The following is a 20,903-nucleotide window of genomic DNA, read 5'->3' on the forward strand; positions in this document are numbered from 1 at the left end:
TCATTAACTGAACTTCAATGTTTAAAAAAAAGAAACAAAGTTAGGTCAATCAACCCAGGTTTCAGACTGGAATCTGACTTATTCAGTATTAACATCAGCTGGGATCATAACACTATTCGACATGAATTATTCATCGTGGTGAGTTATTTCTATGAAACAGCACAGAACCATGTCATACATTAGATACTTGGAAAGAATGGCAAAGCTGGGCTGTTCTCTGTCAATTAGTTAAAGCTACAAAAAGATTTGGTAGAAGTACTCAAAATCATGGAGGTTTTGATATTGTAAATAAGGAAAGCCTGTTTCCAGTGACTAAAGGCCAGAGTTAAATGATTGGAAAAAACATCAGAGGTCACATCAGAAAATATTTTTTGCACAGTGAATTGTGATCTGAAATACAGTTTGTGAAAGGATGGTGGAAGCATACTCAGTCGTGTGTTTCAAAAGGAATTTCACTAAATACTTGAGGGCGGACATGTACAAAGTAATACAGTAGTGGGACTGAATAAAGAGCTAAACCACGGGTCCTGCATAGAAATGATTAGCTGAATGACCTCGTTCACTGTTGATTTTGATATATTTTGTTCTTGAGTTTCTGTGTTTTGATGAATATGAAGTAAATGAATTGGTCCTCAGCCATTGATTTACCAAATATTAAATGTTTCAATGATATTTTCTTGTATTTACTCGGATAACATTCAGTCTATTGTTTTAAAACTAAATATGACAACAAAATATCTTACCTAATTTCCAAACAAATTCAATATGGTGTTATCCATGCAATCATTTGGAACAGAAATAACAACTTACATTTAGCAACTGTTCAAAAGCAAATGTAAACCCTTTTTTATAGTCAGTGATCCCTTTTGCCTGTATTTGATTAACTGCATCTTTGAGAACCTTCTTATTCCGAACATTAGCTTGCACAAGGTGTCTGAAGCAGCTGACAGATTTTGCTTGATTGTTGAACTGAAATATAGGAAAAGAGAAAACAGAAAAAATGAATTACATTAATACATTAATTTGGTCCCACACTGTCATCACACTGGCATCTACATGACAATATGGAAAAGTTCCACATATGTTCTGTCCACAAAAAGCAAGACCAATCCAATCTGAACTATAATTACACTACTGGTCCACCTTCAATCCTTAACATAACTATATTCGACTATTTCAATCCTGGCCTTCCCTCTATCAAAAGATCATAAGTGGGAATGTTCAATCATGTTTATACAATATCCAGCATTATTCACAAGCCACTGAAGCAGTCCATGTAAAGATACTGCAAGAACTCGATAATATTCAGGCATGGACTTATAACAGGCAAACAACATCTGCACCACAAATGTGCCAGGCAATGACAACATGCAACAAGGGACAACACCACCAAGTCCCTTTAATATCCCATGGTATTTCATTGCTGAATTCTCTGTCATCAATATCCAGGAGCTTATAACTGTGTAGGAAATTAGTTGGACCAGTCATGTAAATAGTGTAGTGACAACATCAGGTTCTGGATTCTGGAAATTCTGCCATCTCCTGACTTCCAAAGCCTTTCAACTTTTTACCAAACACATGTCAGGCTTGCAGTTCCAAAAACACAAAAGATACCCAATTTTATCTTTAAATTCACTTTTGGAATGTGGGCATCAGTGGCTGGACCAGCATTTAATGCCCATCCTAACTATCTGGTGGGTGGTTAAGAATCAACTACATGTAGGCCAGACCATGAAAGGGCAGATTTCCTTTCTGAAAGGACATGAGTGAACTAGATGCATTTTTACAGCATTTTAATTCAGATTTTTATTGGTTCCTATTTTTACCACATACCATGATTCAAACCCATGTTCCCAGAACATTAGCCTGAGGTTCTGGATTACTAGTCCAGTGACATTACCACTATGTCACAGCTTAAAGAAATCCATTTGATTGGCATTCCATCTACTAATTTGAACATTCATATCCTCCACCAGTGACAAAGTGACAGCAGTGTGCAAGATCACCAAGATATATCACAGCAAATCTCCAACAGCATCAGCCAAACCTGCGAATTTTACCACCTTGAAGGGCATGGGGAACAGATGCAAAAGAACATCATCGCTTCCAAGACACATATACTCCCGATTGTGGAGCTATATTGTTAATGCCTCATTGTTCCTTGATAATAAACCTGGTACTCCATCCCTAACGACACTGACAGTATCTAATCATGTGGTCTACAAGAGTTCAAGAAGACAGTTTGCCATCATTTTCTCAAGGTTATAAGGGATAGGAAATAAATACTGGCCTGGCTAATAGCACCCACATTTTCTGACTAAAAAATAAATTCAAATTTAACCATGGAAAGTAGGTTTTCCAAGCCTGGAGAAACCTGGCAGTTTAATGGAGTCAAGGACATCACTTTTGAGGGAGGGTAAGTGACTCTATCATTCTGCTTATGGATCTGGAGAAGCAGAGGTTTTTCTTCATGGCCAGCCGGCATTTGTATGATCCCACAATATCACCATCCAGGCATTTAGACACACCACAAATATCCCAGGCTCAGCTGAAATTTCTATGGCAGTATCACCTGAACACCACACCCACAGATCCCACCTCCCCACCTTATCCTGTCATTCCAAAATGGGACATTCTCCAGGAACTGGTAACTGCCTCCTGAGTTCAGAGATTTGATAGCCTTTCACTGGATCATACACTTGTGTTTAACACACTGGAGCCAAAGGATTAGAACAAGGCCCCATGGGTTCCTGAGCCAACCAACGTTTTCCTGCAGCCTAACCTACAGACACTATACCTGACTGAAGACCAAGCCCAGAGTGACCAATGATTGACCAGAGTGACTTGTGGACAAGAACTTGTGAAAAACAAATCAGACAAATGGAGTTAAAACATAACACATGGGGTAAGTCTTCCGGTTTCTCAACCTGAGGGGAAGTAATGTCGTAGTGGTATTATCACTGGTCTGTTAATCCCCAGACTCAGGTAATATTCTGGGGAATCCCAACATGGCAGATGATGGCATCTGAATTCAATACAAATCTGGAAGTAAGACACTAATGATGACCATGAATCATTGTCGGTTTGGTTCACCAACGTCCTTTACGGAGGGAAACTGCCATCCTTGTCCAGTCTGGCCTACATGTGACTCCAGACCCACAGCTATGTGGTTGACTCTTAACTGCCCAATAGGCAATTAGGAATGGGCAATAAATGCTGAACTAGCCAGCAACATCATCCTATGAATGAATTTTTAAAAACTTCTCCTCCACCACCTAAGGGGTCACCTTCCACTTCCCGCACCAACCTCCATTGATATCCTGATCAATATATTTTGAGTGTTCATGCACCAGAACACCAGGCTCATTAAATGTTTGATTTCATACTCCAACCTATTGCTTGATATAATGCTCTACCACAACTGGCCTTGTGCCAGTGATTCCATTATCCTGCACTTATATTTTATTATTTAATCATCTAAAACACCTTAATTAATCCACTTTAATAGAAATCTTTAATACCTTTAGGCAGTTATACAGTGGCCTATAACAGAAAGATTGTGACAACGATTTTCATTTCAAATTCATGTCAGTTTACATACTGGTACAATTTTATTTGGATTGTGTTAATATAAACAAACATTTTCCCGTGGACATTATGGCACAGACAGTGCAATGCAGAAACAGGCCATTTGACCCAATCAGTATTAACTGATGTCTGTGGAGGATGCAAACAGTGATGTATTGGAGACAATTTATCACTCCCTCCAAAGAGTGCACTTTCTAAAGCTCCTTAATTTATATGTTTCTGTCTGTGACATAGAGATGCCTTTGCTAAAGGCCTTTGTCACGGTGAGACTTGATTCTTTCATTATCCTCTGACCAGATGGAATATTTAAGAGTACAGTGTGCATTTCAGCTTGGCCTGTTAGTAAAAGGATATAAAGAATTGGAAAGGTTGCAGAGAAAATTTACAAGGATGTTACCAGAAACATGCCAGCATAAATAATAGACAAAGAGTCGACATGCTGGATCTCTACTTCCTTAAAAAATAAAGGCTGAGAGATAACTCAAGAGAGGTCTTTAAAATAATTAAATTTTTTCATAGAATGAAGAAAGAGAGATTGTTTTTTCGTGTGGCAAGAGACCATCAATGTAAGATAGCAAACAAAAAAAAACAATCAAGTATGGACTTCAGAAGAAATCCTTTACCCAAAGAGTGGTGGAACATATTAGCAAAGTGAATACTATAGATACATTTAAAGAGAAGGAGGCAGGAATAGAGGGAAACTCCTGCATGGACTTCAGATGGTCTACTTCTATACTGAATACTCCACATGGAAGATGAGGCAACCATGGCTGATTAGGGAAGTCAGGGATAGCATAAAACCAAAAGAGAAAGCATATAACATGGCAAAGGGCAGTGGGAAACCAAAGGATTGGGAAGCTTAAAAAGACCAACAGAGGACAACAAAAAAGAAATAAAGAGGGAGAAGATTAAATATGAGGGTAAGCTAGCCAGTAATATAAAGGAAGACTGAAAGACTTTCTTTCACTATATATAGAGCAAAAGAGAGGTAAAAGTGGACATTGGGTCACTGGAAAATGATGCTGAAGAATAGTAATGGGGAACAAGGAAATGGCTGATGGACTGAATAATAAAGGTGATTAAATCACCTAGACTAGATGGACTAAACTCCAGACCTTTAAGGGTGATAACTGAAGAGATAGTGGAGGCAATAGCCTCAGGAATCGCTAAAATCAGGAAGGGTCCAAGGGGACTGGAAAATAGCTAACGTGACACCCCTGTTTAAAAAGGGAGGAAGGCAAAAGACAGAAAATTACAAACCAATTAGTCTAACCTTGGTCATGGGTAAGATCCTGGAATCTACTGTGAAGAATGAGATTTCTGAATCCTCAGAAGTGTATGGTAAAATAGAGCAAAGTCAGCATAATAGGAGGTTATACCTGACATCTTCTAGAATTCTTTGAAGAAGCAACAAGCAGGTTAGACCAAGGAGAGCCAATGGATGTAATCTACCTGGACATCAAGTAGACCTTTGACGAGGTGCCACACAGGAGGCTACTGAGTAAGGTAAGGGCCCATGGCATCAGAGGCAAGGTGCTAGAATGGAAAGAAGCTTGGCTGTCTGGACAAATGCAGAGAGTGGGGATAAAAGGGTCTTTCTCAGAAAGGCAGCCGATGACAAAGTTGTGTTCTGTAATGTTCAATGTTGGCACCACAACTTTTCACTTTTTACATTAATGATCCAGATGAAGGAACTGAGGGCATTCTGGCTAAGATTGCAGATGATACAAATAGGTAGAGGGACAGGTAGCATTGAGAAGGCGGGCAGGCTGCAGAAGGATTTGGACAGCTTAGGAAAGTGAGCAAACACGTGGCAGATAGAGTACAATGTGGGGAAAGTGTGAGGTCATGCACTTTTATGGGAAGAATAAAGGCATGGACTATTTTCTAAATGGAGAGAAAATTCATAAGTCTGAAAGGTAAAGAGACTTGGGAGTTCTAGTTCAGGATTCTCTCAAGGTAAACTTGCAGGTGAGTGTAGTTAGAAAGGCAAATGCAATGATGGCATTTATTTTGAGAGGTCTTGAATATAAAAGCAGGGATGTACTTCTGAGGCTTTATAAGGCTCTGATCAGACCACATTTGGAGTATTGTGTACAGTTTTGGGCTCCATATCTCAGGAAGGATGTACTGGCCCCTGGGGCGTGTTCAGAGGACGTTCACGAGAACGGTCCCAGGAAAGAAAGCCTCAACATATGAGGAGTGTCTGATGTCTCTGGGTTTATACTCAATGGAGTTTACAAGGATGAGGGGGAAATCTATTTGAAACATATAGAATACTGAATGGCCTCAACAGAGTGGACGTTGAGAAGATGTTTCCATTGGTAGAAGAGACAAGGGCCTGAGTGCATAGCTTTTGAGTAAAGGGAAGATCTGTTAGAACGGAGATAAGGAGAAACTTCCTCAGCTAGAGAGTGGTGAATCTATGGAATTCATTGACCACAGAAGGCTGCGGAGGCCAGGTCACTGAGTATATTTAAGACTGAGTATCAAGGGGATCGAGGATTACAGGGGGAAAATAAGAGAATAAGTTTAAAAAAAACTTATGAGCCATGATTGAATGGGCTGAATGCCGAAATTCATATGTCTTATGGTAATACTATGAGGCTCACTGCTGGTCATATTGCACGTTAACCAAAATGGCTGGTTTTTGGAACAGTCCCAAATATGGATGGGTATGCTTGGCTAGCCACTGCCTATTGAGCATTAACCTATGGGAAATAGCCAGGTAAGTGAAATTGGGCTTCTGTGTTAGTGGCTACATTTCTGTCATCATTCTGGTTTCTTGCAAAGGAGTAAGAAAAAATAAGAAAAGGCTGAATTGAGAAGGCAAAGTTTGAATATTCAGTTGTGAGTTTCTCAGTGTGTCGAAGATACCCCTTACAGAGGTCAGGATAACTGTGGGGCCATCTGGGGCATGTTCAGGATTCTCCCACTGGCAAACAGGACTCCGTGAAATGCAATACAATTCTTGCTGGAAATACAAGGATGCCAATTCTGGCAAACAACAGATTTTTAAAATTCTTTGTATTCTTCCTTTGGCACATATTCATGCTAGATTTGGCAAATGACTAGATTCTATAAAACAGATTGTACAGAACCAGCACAGCAGCTACGGTGAATTAAGCTTAAAGCATGGAAAGGTTTTTACTCTCAGCTTTTGACCAAGCAGCAAGTGGCATAGTCTGTAGACAATACCAGCTTCCGTTATATGTGCCTCAGGTTTTATTGGTATAATTTATTTATAAATTATATAGAAATAAAAAATGTCTATAGAATATTTGGAAAATATATCAGAAAAATACTATGAATTAAATACTCACCAATCTCTCACACAAACAAGGTTTCCTGGCATGTGTCACAGTTCCTATTAACCCAGACACCCTACACTACATCACTGATCCAACTTCCTGCAGACTGCTTTGGCATGAAGGCTGTGCCCTTGGCTTTCTTTCAATTGGATTTCTACACAGTGCCGTCAAGCAGTGCAGTAACAATGTCAGATTTGACATTTATAACAAATTGCAAACACAAATCATTTTCCACCTGCCAGTCCCTCCTAATTGAACACTTGGCAATAAATACTTTTGATATTCTGAAACACAAAGTGAAGTTCAAAAAACATCTACATCTGTTCCCACTTTAAGGAACTGTGGGTATTATCTGAATCCAAACAGATAAAACAGGTATGTGACTCTGATCCACTGACAATGCAGCATAATAGATGGGACCATGGCCTATTGATGGTGAATTTCCTCACATCAGTTCAGACCTTGGTTTGAGCCACATTGGAGCAGGGATTATTATTGATATGCCCCGAGCAGGCTCAGGTACTTCAAGGGACAACCTGTAGTTTTCAGAGAACCTTGTCACCAGGACCAGGTACCACTAGTCAGAATTTACAGAATAATGATGTATCAAAATGCAAATTAAGTTACAAATCATAACAGTGTTATCTAATTTACTGAAAATATATGTCTTCAGTGTGTTAATAAGCACAAGGTGGAAAAAATAAAGCAATTTTACATTCATAAAAAATATGAAATTGGAAGGATGCCAATCAGCATGGAAACATCCTGTCATAATTTGGTCAAAGTTTTCAAACAGGTCTGCCATAGAATCAGTGATCACTTGTCTTCCATCTGTAGGTGATGAAAAAGCTTAGATTAACACTGGAAATTGCCACAAAGGAACCGATGAGTAGACACTAGGGATAACTTTTCAATTTTCCACCTAGGTGCAAAATATATGGACCTGTATAGAGTAGGTTTGATTTTCATATCAAATTTTAAAATGCACACATTATACTGGTCATGAAGCTTGAGTTTTGTATAATACTAGGCGAAAGTGAGTACTGCAGATGCTGGAGATTAGAGTCAAAAGTGTGGTGCTGGAAAAGCACAGCAGGTCAGGCAACATCCGAGGAGCAGGAAAATCGACGTTTTGGCAAAAGCCCTTCATCAAGAATGAGGAATTTGTATAATACTGCATGGATCTTGAATGAGGTATTAAATTAGCATCCTAGTTACTTTCTCAGGGTAATGTAATGGGTTGTGCTATACTATTTAAAGAGCAGCAGAGTGCTAATCCAAATTCTGATCAATATTTATCCATTAACCAACAACTACACTGTAATTTGGTCATTAGTACATTTCTGTTTGTACATTGATTTGGTTGCTGAATTTCCTCCTTTGCAACAGTAACTATAAGCTGGACGGCTGGTTTGTGACGCACAGGGACACCAACAATGTGGGTTCAGTTCCTGCAACAACAGAGGTTGTCACGAAGGACTTTCCTTCTCAAACTCTGCCCTCACCGGAGGCATGATGACCTTCAGGTTAGACCACCTCCTGCCATCTCTCTCTGTAATGACAGAGCAACCCAAGCTGACTTTACCTTTACACACAACTGGTGCAAAATAAATGAAAGCTCTTGCTTTGAACATGGATGTAGAAAACAATGCAACTCTCTTAAATGTTTAGAGAGTACTATTTATCAGTTGGAATTGAGGATGTAGTTCACAAGATTGAAGATTTGCAAATAATGCGGGATATGTGGGACAGAGAAAGCAAAAAGGGGCAAATAACAACAGCCTTGTTAATTTCAAGTGCTTCATTTCCAATTGAAAATGCTCATAGACAGTAAAATAGCAAGAAATACACAACTGTTATTGACTTCAAAGGGACTTTAAGCTTGTCCTGATGATCAGCCATGATGATCAGAATTAATTAGGTGTAAAGCTATGTTTAAAGTAAACTCCTTCTGCACCTCATTCTATGGTAAAGGTTTTTAGGATGACTGGGTTTCCCTTTATAATCATCGGAGGTGGTGATGGTGAATGCATCACTGGTGATATTGGTGGTTGTGACTCAAACAGCACATCTGTGAACAGAGATGAACCCAATGTCAATTGTAAGTGCTGAAAGGCAACAACCAACCTCAAAGATGGTGCTCCAGGAAGAGCCATTTTGAAAAGTTCTTCAGATATTTTAGATAAAATTTCAATAAAAGCTAATTCACACAATGGACTTAGGGAAGCTGAACTCTCCCTTCCTGACACAGACCTCAGACCCACTCTTAGCATCAGGCTTTGTCGCTGGTCCTGCCAAGGCCCCAGGCCTTATCTCACCTTCCAAGCTCCTTCTCAAAGATTACATTACATTTTTTTTTGTAATGTAATCTTTGAGAAGGAGCTTGGAAGGTGATTAGATTAGATTACATTACATTACAGTGTGGAAACAGGCCCTTCGGCCCAACAAGTCCACACCAACCCGCCGAAGCGAAACCCACCCATACCCCTACATTCACCCCTTACCTAACACTACGGGCAATTTAGTATGGTCAATTCACCTGACCCTGCACATCTTTGGACTGTGGGAGGAAACCGGAGCACCCGGAGGAAACCCACACAGACACGGAGAGAACGTGCAAACTCCACACAGTCAGTCGCCTGAGGCGGGAATTGAACCCGGGTCTCTGGCGCTGTGAGGCAGCAGTGCTAACCACTGTGCCACCGTGCCGCCCACTCATGAGTTCATGAGGTTCATGAGTTCTCAAAGGGGTCACTGAACACAGACTCCAGTGACATCAGCCGCACATACCTCGGTGCTTGTTGTGGCCTGGCCTATCAGGTTGTCCCTTTATGGTCATGCCCATATTGAGAGGTTATAGATACTCACTGTCTTGCAGCAACTTAACGGAATGGAAGTGGGACTTTCAAACCTCTGCCCTTGGGACCTGTGCTGCCAGCCAATCCGTTTTACAAGCGGGTCTCCAGTCCCAGCAGCACTAGAATCTGCAGTGGATAGGACTGGGATCATGAGCCATGCTCCAGAGCCTATGTCCCCAGAATGCAAGACCAACTAAGTATCAGGATCACAGGACAGGGGGTGAGGTCCAGCAGCTGGGCAGGGAGCTGAGGTTGGGGCTATAGGAGGAGAGGTCAGTGGAGTGTTGGGTGGGGGGTGTATCAAAAGGAGGGTGTTGATTCATCACCGTACTTACCAGCCAAGCATGAAGCAGCGTGACATTCCAGGCATTCCTGCCTGCCCCTAAACTCCTCCAAACAGCCTGAAAATTGAGGCTCAGTGTGAAGTGGCTGCTAAATAGTCATCAACTGGATCTTCCAGAGGAAGTGGTGGAGGCTGATCTAATTACAACATTTAAAAGGCATCTGGATGGGTATCTGAATAGGAAGGGTTTAGAGGATACGGGCCAAGTGCTGCAAATGGGACTAGATTAGATTAGGAAATCTGCTCAGTGTGGACAGGTTGGACCAAAGGGTTTCCGTGCTGTACATCTGCATGACTCTATCTGTCCACTTGTGGGCTTCAATTTGGGCATGGGTAAGTGGACAGTTGGGAATTCCTTCCCTTGTGCTGTGGGCAGGAGATTGAAGAACAACTGGATTTATTGTCCTCTACATACCCAAAGAAAATAAAGGATATCATATAAAACAATAGCTTCAGGTGATTGACGGACAAGATGCAGAATGGTTTGGTGGTTCACATTGTTTTTGAAATTGGATATTTGAAATTGAAATACTTTTGAGGAGCTTATGTAGCAGCTTTAACAAGATAAAATGTCCCAAAATGTTTAATAACATTTTAAGGACTGGATATGACTTAGGAAAAAGTGCACTGAGAAGGTTATTCCAGATAGATAAATGTAATTGGCTCCAATGTAATTCTCATCCTTATTTAGTGATCTGTTGTACCTGAGATAAGATAACTACGTTAAAAATAATCCCTCTGTCACATTTGAAAGAAGTTACACAATTTCAGGTTTTATATGGGTTTCAATGTTATATATTCATAATGACATCAAAATGAAAAACATTTTGAAAGGAGATGTAATTTTGCAGTAAACATGGCAAGATTAATTATTCTTTTGTGGTAATTGATAAATTGCTATTACAAAAAAAAATGCTGCCCTTTGGGCCAAATAGTATCAGATCACAAATTTCAACACTGGAGTGTAACTTCGATAATATAAAAACAAATAAAGTGTGCAGGTACACCGTTAATTCCAAACTACTCTAGACATGTACAATGTGAGAGTTTATAGGCAGTGCCACACACCCAGTGCATCCAAAAAGTGTAACTTGGGGATCTTCCCATTTGCATGTTCCTTGCAGTGAAAGAGGAAATATGTATTTAAAGGAAAGTTTTTTTTGTTTTGCCACTAGGAATATTGTTTGAGATTGTTGAAGGGAGAATAAGTGGAATGCGAGTGAGTCTTAATGTCATCTGATTTGAGATTTTCAATGAACTAAAGACCAAAATTGGTTTCTGAACATTGTTTCACATTAATCATACTGTGCTATCTCTAAATGATTTCCAGCAGTAAGTACTGGTCAGGCTGAGATAAAGTCTGATGAGCTCAGTTAATAACATGAGTGTTTAGAATTCATGAGAAGATTCATTGAGATTCATTCACTGCTCATGATATTTCAGGTAGGCTGATGATTGTCAACATGGGACCATCTGAAAGAAAATGAAACAGTGCCCTGGGGGCAGAATGATTCATTTGAAAAGAACAGTTGACATTTGGAAATCAAGCTCAATTAAAACCCTTCAGGCAAATGATTTGTTTCAACCTCAAAAATAACCAGTGACATCTCACAAAATTGCAAGTGCTTATTTGTTTGCTGGACTGTTCGACCGTCACTTGTTTTTAATATACTGTGAAGTAAATTATACTCTGTTCCTATAATGCTACAGCCCAGTTTATTTTATCATGTATGCTAAACACCATACCACGATGCTCACAGAACTGCAAAGTTGTACTGATTCGGATTCAATCTTAACGAAGACAGAAGCAAACTACTGCTATGATTTTGCTGCAAATGAGTTTATTTGTCAGTGTGACAAGTTAGGGGTACTTTCTTCCATTTGAAAAATATCACAGTGGTGCACAGAACAGTCAATTTCACTCCAGTAAATAGTGCCACGTTTTTCTAGCTTGAGCTTTTTTTCAAGGGGAAGATGTGGTTGCATATTTAGTAACGTGATCACATTAAGAAATAAATGTCAAGCAGTCGGTTGTGCATTTCTCTTGATGAATTTGCTGGCAAGACTCCAATAATCATATAGCTGTTCGATTGTGGGCGGTTTTGACAAAGTAAATCTGCCAACGTCCTAATGCCTCGGAAAAATGTAGCAATTACAGGGTTTATTTATACGGCAATTTATAATAAAAAATATTAGCCCCGTTAATTTGAACAATGCACTCAGCATTCCCCTACATTATTGTAAAGGTTACTGATTGCTTCCCGAGTCAGTAACATTAGCAAAAATAAAGACTGGGTGTCCAATTTATACCTATTGTCACTTTTGTAACATTGGTTACAGGAGGAAACGATAATCTAATACCAGAAGCAGTTCCATTCTTTTTGTATTATCTCTTCTTGCTCTGCACTCTGAATAAATACTGGGAGAACCTGGCCTTAAAATCTTTCCCTGTGGGAAATTGTCTGGCCTCTGATTGTTGCCACGGTCTTGATGGTACAGCTAAAATCATGCATTTATCACATTGCAGCATATTGAGGCACAAATCCAAGCAACGGCAAGTGATTTCTCAGGTTATACTTAACATAGAAAACCCAAGGGAAATCATTCAAAGCCCTTCCAGCTTGATCTCCATTTTAGGTGGTCTCATCTAATACTTTTAGATAGCTTCTTTAATGGACTGAGCTGTGGATATGAGTGAAGTGTTTAACTTCAGTTTTTTTTTCTATTGAACTAAGTGTGGAACAGATGGGCTGGGGGAAGGAGACAGCAAGAAAATGAGGGAGTGAATGAATGAAATGGCATGTGTGAGAATTTAAAATTTCAAAGCATAGAGACACAGGCAGAGACAAATAAATCACCAACCTATTAAATGGAGTACATGAAATATAGCCTGAGAGAACTGGCAGAGGTAGACAGTACTGCACTATCAACAATTACCTGCATTTATATAGCATCTTTAAAAGAATTAACCAGCCCAGGATTAATTCACAGGGCCATTATAAAACACAATTTGATACTCAGCCACATGTCAAGATATTGGAGCAGGTTTTTAAAACATCTTAAAGGAGGAAAGAACAGTGAGGAGGTTTAGGGAGTGAATTCCAAAATCTGACAGCTGCAGTTACCAATAGAGAGGATAAGTTAAGGGATGCTAAAAAAAAAACAAGAGTTAGGGAAGCACAGATATTTTGGAGTGTTATTGGGCTGGAGGAAACTACATAGACAGGATGTGCCAGAACGATGAAGGGATTTGAAGTCAATGATGACAACAGATCTTGTGCATTACTGAAAAGAAAGATACATTTTGTTAAAGCATTTTGTCTTGCAACTTTCATGATAATTCACAAGAATACCAAAGCGAAAGAAAAAAAATCATACTGCATAAGCGGAGAATGCTGATTGGATGTCAAAGGTACTGTGATTGATAGGGGCAAAGTTATAGACATCAACAGTTAATGATGACTGACAGTTAACATGTACCATTAGACTGGTTGATCAGCTTGACCAGATAGCCTTATTCAAAAGCTTACAAAAGTAAATTCTCATGCAAGAACAATGATCGGCCAGGTTCAATATGACAAGGTTCATTCTTACAGCTCACTGCACTTATATATGCATTGCCTATCTAAAGCACAGAAGTGATGTTGCCTTATTCTCTCTGCTACCTATGTCATGACAATGGGGGAGAACGTCAAAGTAGCATGGACATTGTTCTAATCTCCAAAATGTGTACCTTAGAAAATGTTTGCTACAGGCAAAATAAAATGACTGCAGATGTAAATTCAATTGCTATCTGGCAAATTCCATATAGAACTCAGGTGTGTTGCACTTGTAGAGTGTTAGGGAAAGTTCAAACAGAGAACAGAAATCTAACAGGAAGAGATAACCAGGTGCCTGACTATCTTCCTTCTACCATACCCTCCACAGCTATAAGTAAGATCCTGCAGATTGTGTGTGTTTTGGCCTTCCAGGAATATACAAAACAAGGGGTTAAAAATCAATCGCAGCATCCGTCTGTGTGTGCTTGTGGCCCAACATCGTAGCGTATGGCCTGGTGTGCTTTGAGGGTCACAGGTCTGAGAACATTCATTTTGAATTTTTTTGCCTGCAGCTAAAAGAAAGGGAGAGGACTCTCTCTCATGTCAAGGCCTGTCAGTCAGCCATAGCTGAAAGCAATCAGGACAAATGAGTTACCATCACTTTACACACTGAAGAACCTAGAAATGAACTGTTCAACTATCAACGTCGATGTTCACAGTAATATTCATTGCAACGGCTGCAATATTCAAACAACTTTATATAGACTTCACAACCAATTAAGATACTAATCCATATACATTTAAAAAAAATATTTACCTTTCTGGACTCACCTCTTCTGCTTAGTGCTTAATTAATTCAATCTTTTTGTTAATTCAAGAAAGTCTGGTTATATTAGCGCCTACAAAACAAGTTCATTTGGGTCTGCCAGAGAAGTATTGACAAAGGAAGAGATTCTTTTAAAACTAACCTTGTTGCAACCAACAAAGGGGCGGGAGGGTGGGTGAATAGCCACAGAGAGCCAAGGTCACCCCTTGTCACCCTGGAACTCAACAGTTTAAGGTACCTGATATTAAACCAAAACAAACTGGGGAACATCATTCACGTACTTGTTACAACACCTATGATTGGTTCTGCACAACAAGAACTGGCCAAAGAGCTGGGCAAATTGCACCAGCCAGCAATTGTGTATGCTTTCCTCAAACGCAATAATGGATTCCTTCAAATTCTTAAAGCCAATGCAAGTCTTGCATATGAATAACCCTGCAGTATCCATGTAGTCTTTTCATTTTGTTAGCCATTTCATCACTCTGGAAAGTTAAAGTGACTTGCACAGTCACACTATATCCTGGTGATCAAAATCTGCCACAATTTGGTATTCAATGAACATATGGACTCAGCAAATTGCACAAATTGAGTTCCGTTTTAACAATACCATGTATACCCAAATAGGTGGTGTTGCCATTAGGAACCCTGCTAAAGCCAGCTCTTGCAAGCATCTTTGTTGGGTTCCATGACAAACACGCCTTTGGTGGAATGATATCTAATGTCATGCTCTTTGCATACTTCTGACAGGAGATGATAACAGTGGCCATATTTGAATCTTCAGATGAACATAAGAGGTTCCTTACATTTCCTAATGAGCTCCATGCTGTCCTTAAATTCATACTTGGAAAACAGTAGTCAAGAGATCTCACGAAACTTGCTGTCCCAGTTGAAAACATAGCCAGTGATTCCCTACTACTATTTACTGCAAGCCTATCTTCATATGTCAACATATGCATTAGGATTCCTGCAGTTCCATACAGTTTATCATCAGTCTTAGCAGCATCCTTGCAGAGAGGCTCAAAGCTATTGGTTACTGTGCAGACTGAAAGAGGGCACATGACAGTCATCCTGGAAGACAATGTCTAGCCTGGTCAGATTGCTTCTCACTGCCCATCACACCCAAAGCTATCACTTTTGGTCCTGGAAAGTGGCCTGACTTCCTCAGCTTACCTGGGTGAGTTTTCTTTTTCTCAAAGATCTGAGGAACAGGTGAAACCAGCCACTTCACACTGATACTGTGGAGGAACAACAGGCGAAACCAGCCACTTCACACTGATACCATGGAGGAACAAGTAGCGTTGGTCAGGGACAGGATGCTGCTGCCAACCAGAAACACATTCTGCCTATCACACCAACGAGTAACATGGTATATGAATTTCTGTTCCAGTGTGCTGCCAAGTATGTAGAACATTATCTTCCAAAGATTGACAGATCGTATTGAACACAAGATCCCTTCAGCTCTTCAGAACAAGGTATTAACCATACCCAATCATCCCAGTCTTGCAAAACACTGTCCAAAACCAGTATGATTCCATCCTTGGACCATAAGACGTGGAAGCAAAAGCAGGTCATTCGACCCATCAAGTCTCCTCTGTCATGTAATGAGATCTTGGCTGATCTAATAGTCCTCCATTCCACCCTCAAGCGTTTTCCCCATAATGCTTGATTCACTTACTCATTAAAAACCATCTATCTCAGCATTCACTATACTTTATAACATAGCCTCTGCAGTCCTCGGCTGTAAGGAATTCTAGAGGTTGGCTGGAGAATATCCTCCTCATCTCTATCCAAACTGGGCGACCCCCAACTCTAAGATTATGCCCTCTAGTCCTGGCCTCTCCCACAAGGAGAAACAACTTCTCTGCATCTAGCCTCTCAAGCTCGCTAAGAATTTTATATGTATCAATAAGATCTTCTCTCATGCTTCCAACTCCACTGAAAGCAAGCCCAACCTACTCAATGTTTCCTCATAAGAAAATCTCTCCATACCACGAATTAAACTCGTGAACCTACTCTGGACTGCCTCTAATGGTAGCATGTCTTTCCTTAGATAAAAGGTCAGAAATGCTCACAGTATTCTGGCTAGGGCCTTGTATAGTTTTAGCAACAGCTTTCTATTTTTTCAGTCCATCCCCTGTGATACGAAGGCCAATGGTCTATTTGCCTTCCCTCATGCCCGCTGAACATAAATGCTAGCTTTTTGTGGTTCATGCACCAGGGCACTCAAAGCTCTCTGTGCTGTGACTTTCTGCAGTCATTTTCCATTTAAATAATATTCAGTTTCTCCATTTTTTTCTGCCAAAGGGCAACACCTCACATTTTTGCCAGATTATATTCTACCAGCCATGTTTTATGCACACACCAATCGATATCCCCTCAGCAGACTCTGTGTCATCCTCACTACTTGCCTGCTCACTTATTTTAGTGTTTTCTGCAAACCTAGTGAAAGTACATTTACTTTCCTCATTCAAGTCAACAACATATATTGTAAATAATTGTGGCCCCAGCACAGATCTCTATGGCACTCTACTTAGTTACAAACTGCCCTCCTGAAAGTGCCTCCCCATTCCAAACTTCTGTTTTCTATTAGTTTGTCAATGCATTACCCATGATAAAGTATTTCCCTGAACACCATGTGCCCTTAGTAGTTGTTATAGGGGATTCTATGTAGTTGTTATGGGGGATTCTATAATTAGGGAGACAGATAGTATCCTTTGCAAGCCGGATCGGGAGTCTCGCATGGTGTGTTGCCTGCCCGGTGCCAGGACATCTCTGACCGGCTTGAAAGGATATTGGAGCGGGAGGGGGAGGATCCAGTTGTTGTGGTCCACGTTGGGACTAACAACATAGGCAAAGCCAGGGTGGAGGACCTGGTTGGGGATTATCGAGCACTAGGAAGGAAACTAAAGTACAGGTCCTCAAGGGTCATAATCTCTGGATTACTGCCCCAGCCACGTGCCAATTGGCATAGGGATAAGAAAATTAGGGAAGTAAACACGTGGCTAAGGGATTGGTGTGGGCAAGAGGGATTCCACTTCATGGGGCATTGGCATCAGTTTTGGAACCAGGGGAATCTGTACCATTGGGACGGTCTCCACCTGAACCGATCAGGTACCAATGTTCTAGCGAAGAGGATAAATAAGGTGGGGGGGGGGGAGGGGGGGGGGAAAGTGAAAGCGACAGGGAGTATGGAGTTAAATGGAAAGATAAGCAGCAGGATAGCTTATGTGCAGATGGATTTAAACTTGAGGCAGACTGGGAATGCAGCAAAAAGGAAGGATAACTTAGGACATCTTATGACTTCCAATATCTCTAATGATAAGAAAAGTAGCATGAAGGCACTTTATCTGAATGCTCGTAGCATTCGTAACAAAGCAGACAAACTAATGGCACAGATCATCGTGAATGATTATGATGTGGTAGGCATCACAGAGACGTGGTTACAGGGGGGTCAGGACTGGCAGTTAAACATCCAAGGATTTTCAACTTATTGAAAAGACAGGGAGGTGGGCAGAGGGGGCAGGGTTGCCTTGTTAGTTAAGAACAAAATTAAATCTATGGTATTGAATGACATAGCGTCGGATTATGTGGAGTCTGTGTGGGTGGAATTGAGGAACCACAAAGGCAAAAAAACCATAGTGGGAGTTATGTACAGACCTCCTAACAGTGGTCAGGACCAGGGGCGCAACATGTACCGGGAAATAGAGACGGCATGTCAGAAAGGCAAGGTCACTGTGATCATGGGAGACTTCAATATGCAGGTGGACTGGGTAAATAATGTTGCCAGTGGATCCAAAGAAAGGAAATTCATGGAATGCTTACAGGATGGCTTTTTGGAACAGCTTGTCATGGAGCCCACAAGGGAGCAGGCTATTCTGGACCTAGTGCTATGTAATGAACCAGACTTTATAAAAAATCTTAAAGTAAGGGAACACTTAGGAAGCAGCGATCATAATATGGTAGAGTTCAGTCTGCAGTTTGAAAGAGAGAAGGCAAAATCGGATGGAATGGTGTTACAGTTAAATAAAGGTAATTATAAGGGCATGAGAGAGGAACTGACGAAAATAGACTGGAAGCAGAGCCTAGCGGGGAAGACGGTAGAGCAAAAATGGCAGGAGTTTGTGGGTATAATTGAGGACACCGTACAGAGGTTCATCCCCAAGAAAAGAAAGATTATCTGGGGAGGGATTAGACAGCCATGGCTGACAAAGGAAGTCAGGAAATGTATCAAACACAAAGAGAGATCCTAGAAAGTGGCCAAGAGCACTGGGAAATCAGAAGATTGGGAAGGCTACAAAAACAAACAGAGGATAACAAAGAGAGAAATAAGGAAGGAGAGGATCAAATATAAAGGTAGGCTTGCCAGTAATATTAGAAATTATAGTAGAAGTTTCTTTCAATACATAAGAAACAAATGACAGGCAAAAGTAGACATTGGGCCACTTCAAACTGATGCTGGAAGTCTAGTGATGGGAGATAAGGAAATAGCAGGAGAACTTAATAAGTACTTTGCATCAGTCTTCACAGTGGAAGACATGAGTAATATCCCAACAATTAAAGGGAGTCAGGGGGCTGAGTTGAGTATGGTTGCCATTACAAAAGAGAAAGTGCTGGAAAGGTAAAAGGTCTTAAAATTGATAAGTCTCCTGGCCCTGATGGGCTACATCCTAGAGTTCTGAGGGAGGTTGCTGAGGAAATAGCAGAGGCATTGGTTGAGAGCTTTCAAAAGTCACTGGAGTCAGGGAAAGTCCCGGATGATTGGAAGATCGCTGTTGTAACCCCCTTGTTCAAGAAAGGTTCAAGACAAAAGATAGAAAATTATAGGCCAATTAGCCTAACCTCGGTTGTTGGTAAAATTCTAGAATCCATCATTAAGGATGAAGTTTCTAAATTCTTGGAAGAGCAGCGTCGGATTAGAACAAGTAAACATGGATTTAGTAAGGGGAAGTCGTGCCTGACAAACCTGTTGGAATTCTTTGAAGAGGTGACAAGTAGGTTAGACTGGGGAAACCCAGTGGATGTGGTCTACCTAGACTTCCAAAAGGCCTTTGATAAGGTGCCACAGGGAGGCTGCTGAGTAAGGTGAGGGCCCATGGTGTTCGAGGTGAGCTACTGGTATGGATTGAGGATTGGCTGTCTGACAGAAGGCAGAGAGTTGGGATAAAAATATTATTTTTCGGAATGGCAGCCGGTGACAAGCGGTGTCCCGCAGGGGCTGCAGCTGTTCACATTATATATTAATGATCTGGATGAAGGGACTGGGGGCATTCTCACAAAGTTTGCCAATGATACAAATTAGGTGGACAGGCAGGTAGTACTCAGGAAGTGGGGAGACTGCAGAAGGATCTGGACAGTTTGTGAGAGTGGTCTAGGAAATGGCTGATGGAATTCAATGTGAGCAAATGCGAGGTCTTGCACTTTGGAAAAAAGAATACAAGCATGGACTACTTTCTAAACGGTGAGAAAATTCAAAAAGCCAAAGAACAAAGGGATCTGGGAGTGCTAGTTGAGGATTGTCTAAAGGTAAACATGCAGGTTGAATCCGTGATTAAGAAAGCGAATGCAATGTTGTAATTTATCTCAAGAGGGTTGGAATATAAAAGCACTGTTGTGCTACTGAGACTTTATAAAGCTCTGGTTAGGCCCCATTTGGAGTACTGTGTCCAGTTTTGGTCCCCACACCTCAGGAAGGACATACTGGCACTGGAGCGTGTCCAGCGGAGATTCACACAGATGATTCCTGAAATGGTAGGCCTAACATATGAGGAACTGCTGAGGATCCTGGGATTGTATTCATTGGAGTTTAGAAGATTAAGGGGAGATCTAATAGAAACTTACAAGATAATACATGGCTTGGAGAGGGTGGACGCTAGGAAATTGTTTCCGTTAGGCGAGGAGACTAGGACCCGTGGACACAGCCTTAGAATTAGAGGGGGTAAATTCGGAACAGAAATGCAGAGACATTTCTTCAGCCAGAGAGTGGTGGGCCTGTGGAATTCATTGCCGCAGAGTGCAGTGGAGGCCGGGACGCTAAATGTCTTCAAGGCAGAGATTGGTAAATTCTTGATGTCACAAAGAATTAAGGGCTACGGGGAGAATGCGGGTAAGTGGAGTTGAAATGCCCATCAGTCATGATTGAATGGAGGAGTGGACTCAATGGGCCGAATGGCCTTACTTCCACTCCTATGTCTTATGGTCTTATCTAATTAATTGGCCTTATGTGGAGTATGTTATCAAATGCCTTTTGGTAATCCAAATATATTAGATCTACTTGTTCCCCCTAGTAAAGATAAGCCTGGAAACTATATACCAGTCAGCCTGACGTCAGTGGTGGGCAAGTCGTTGGAGGGAATCCGGAGGGACAGGATATACATGTATTAGGAAATGCAAGGACTGATTAGGGATAGTCAACATGGCTTTGTGCTTGGGAAATTGTGT

The 20,903-nt window shown here is 40.9% G+C and overlaps 1 protein-coding gene across 8 annotated transcripts in view; it reads right to left on the reverse strand.

Annotated features, from left to right (window-relative positions):
- Positions 1-20,903, reverse strand: part of cacna2d1 (calcium voltage-gated channel auxiliary subunit alpha2delta 1) — a 692,512-nt gene that overhangs the window by 166,146 nt on the left and 505,463 nt on the right. For all 8 annotated transcript variants that reach the window (XM_087999530.1, XM_043713764.2, XM_043713767.2 and 5 more), the window contains one exon: positions 811-969. In XM_087999530.1, the coding sequence (XP_087855656.1) occupies positions 811-969 (159 nt within the window). The remainder of the gene's footprint in view (positions 1-810; positions 970-20,903) is intronic.

The sequence above is a fragment of the Chiloscyllium plagiosum genome, unplaced genomic scaffold (assembly GCF_037043375.1).
Source record: "Chiloscyllium plagiosum isolate Xiang-an unplaced genomic scaffold, Cpla_swu_hap1 HiC_scaffold_23, whole genome shotgun sequence".
In the NCBI taxonomy this organism is placed as follows: domain Eukaryota; kingdom Metazoa; phylum Chordata; class Chondrichthyes; order Orectolobiformes; family Hemiscylliidae; genus Chiloscyllium; species Chiloscyllium plagiosum.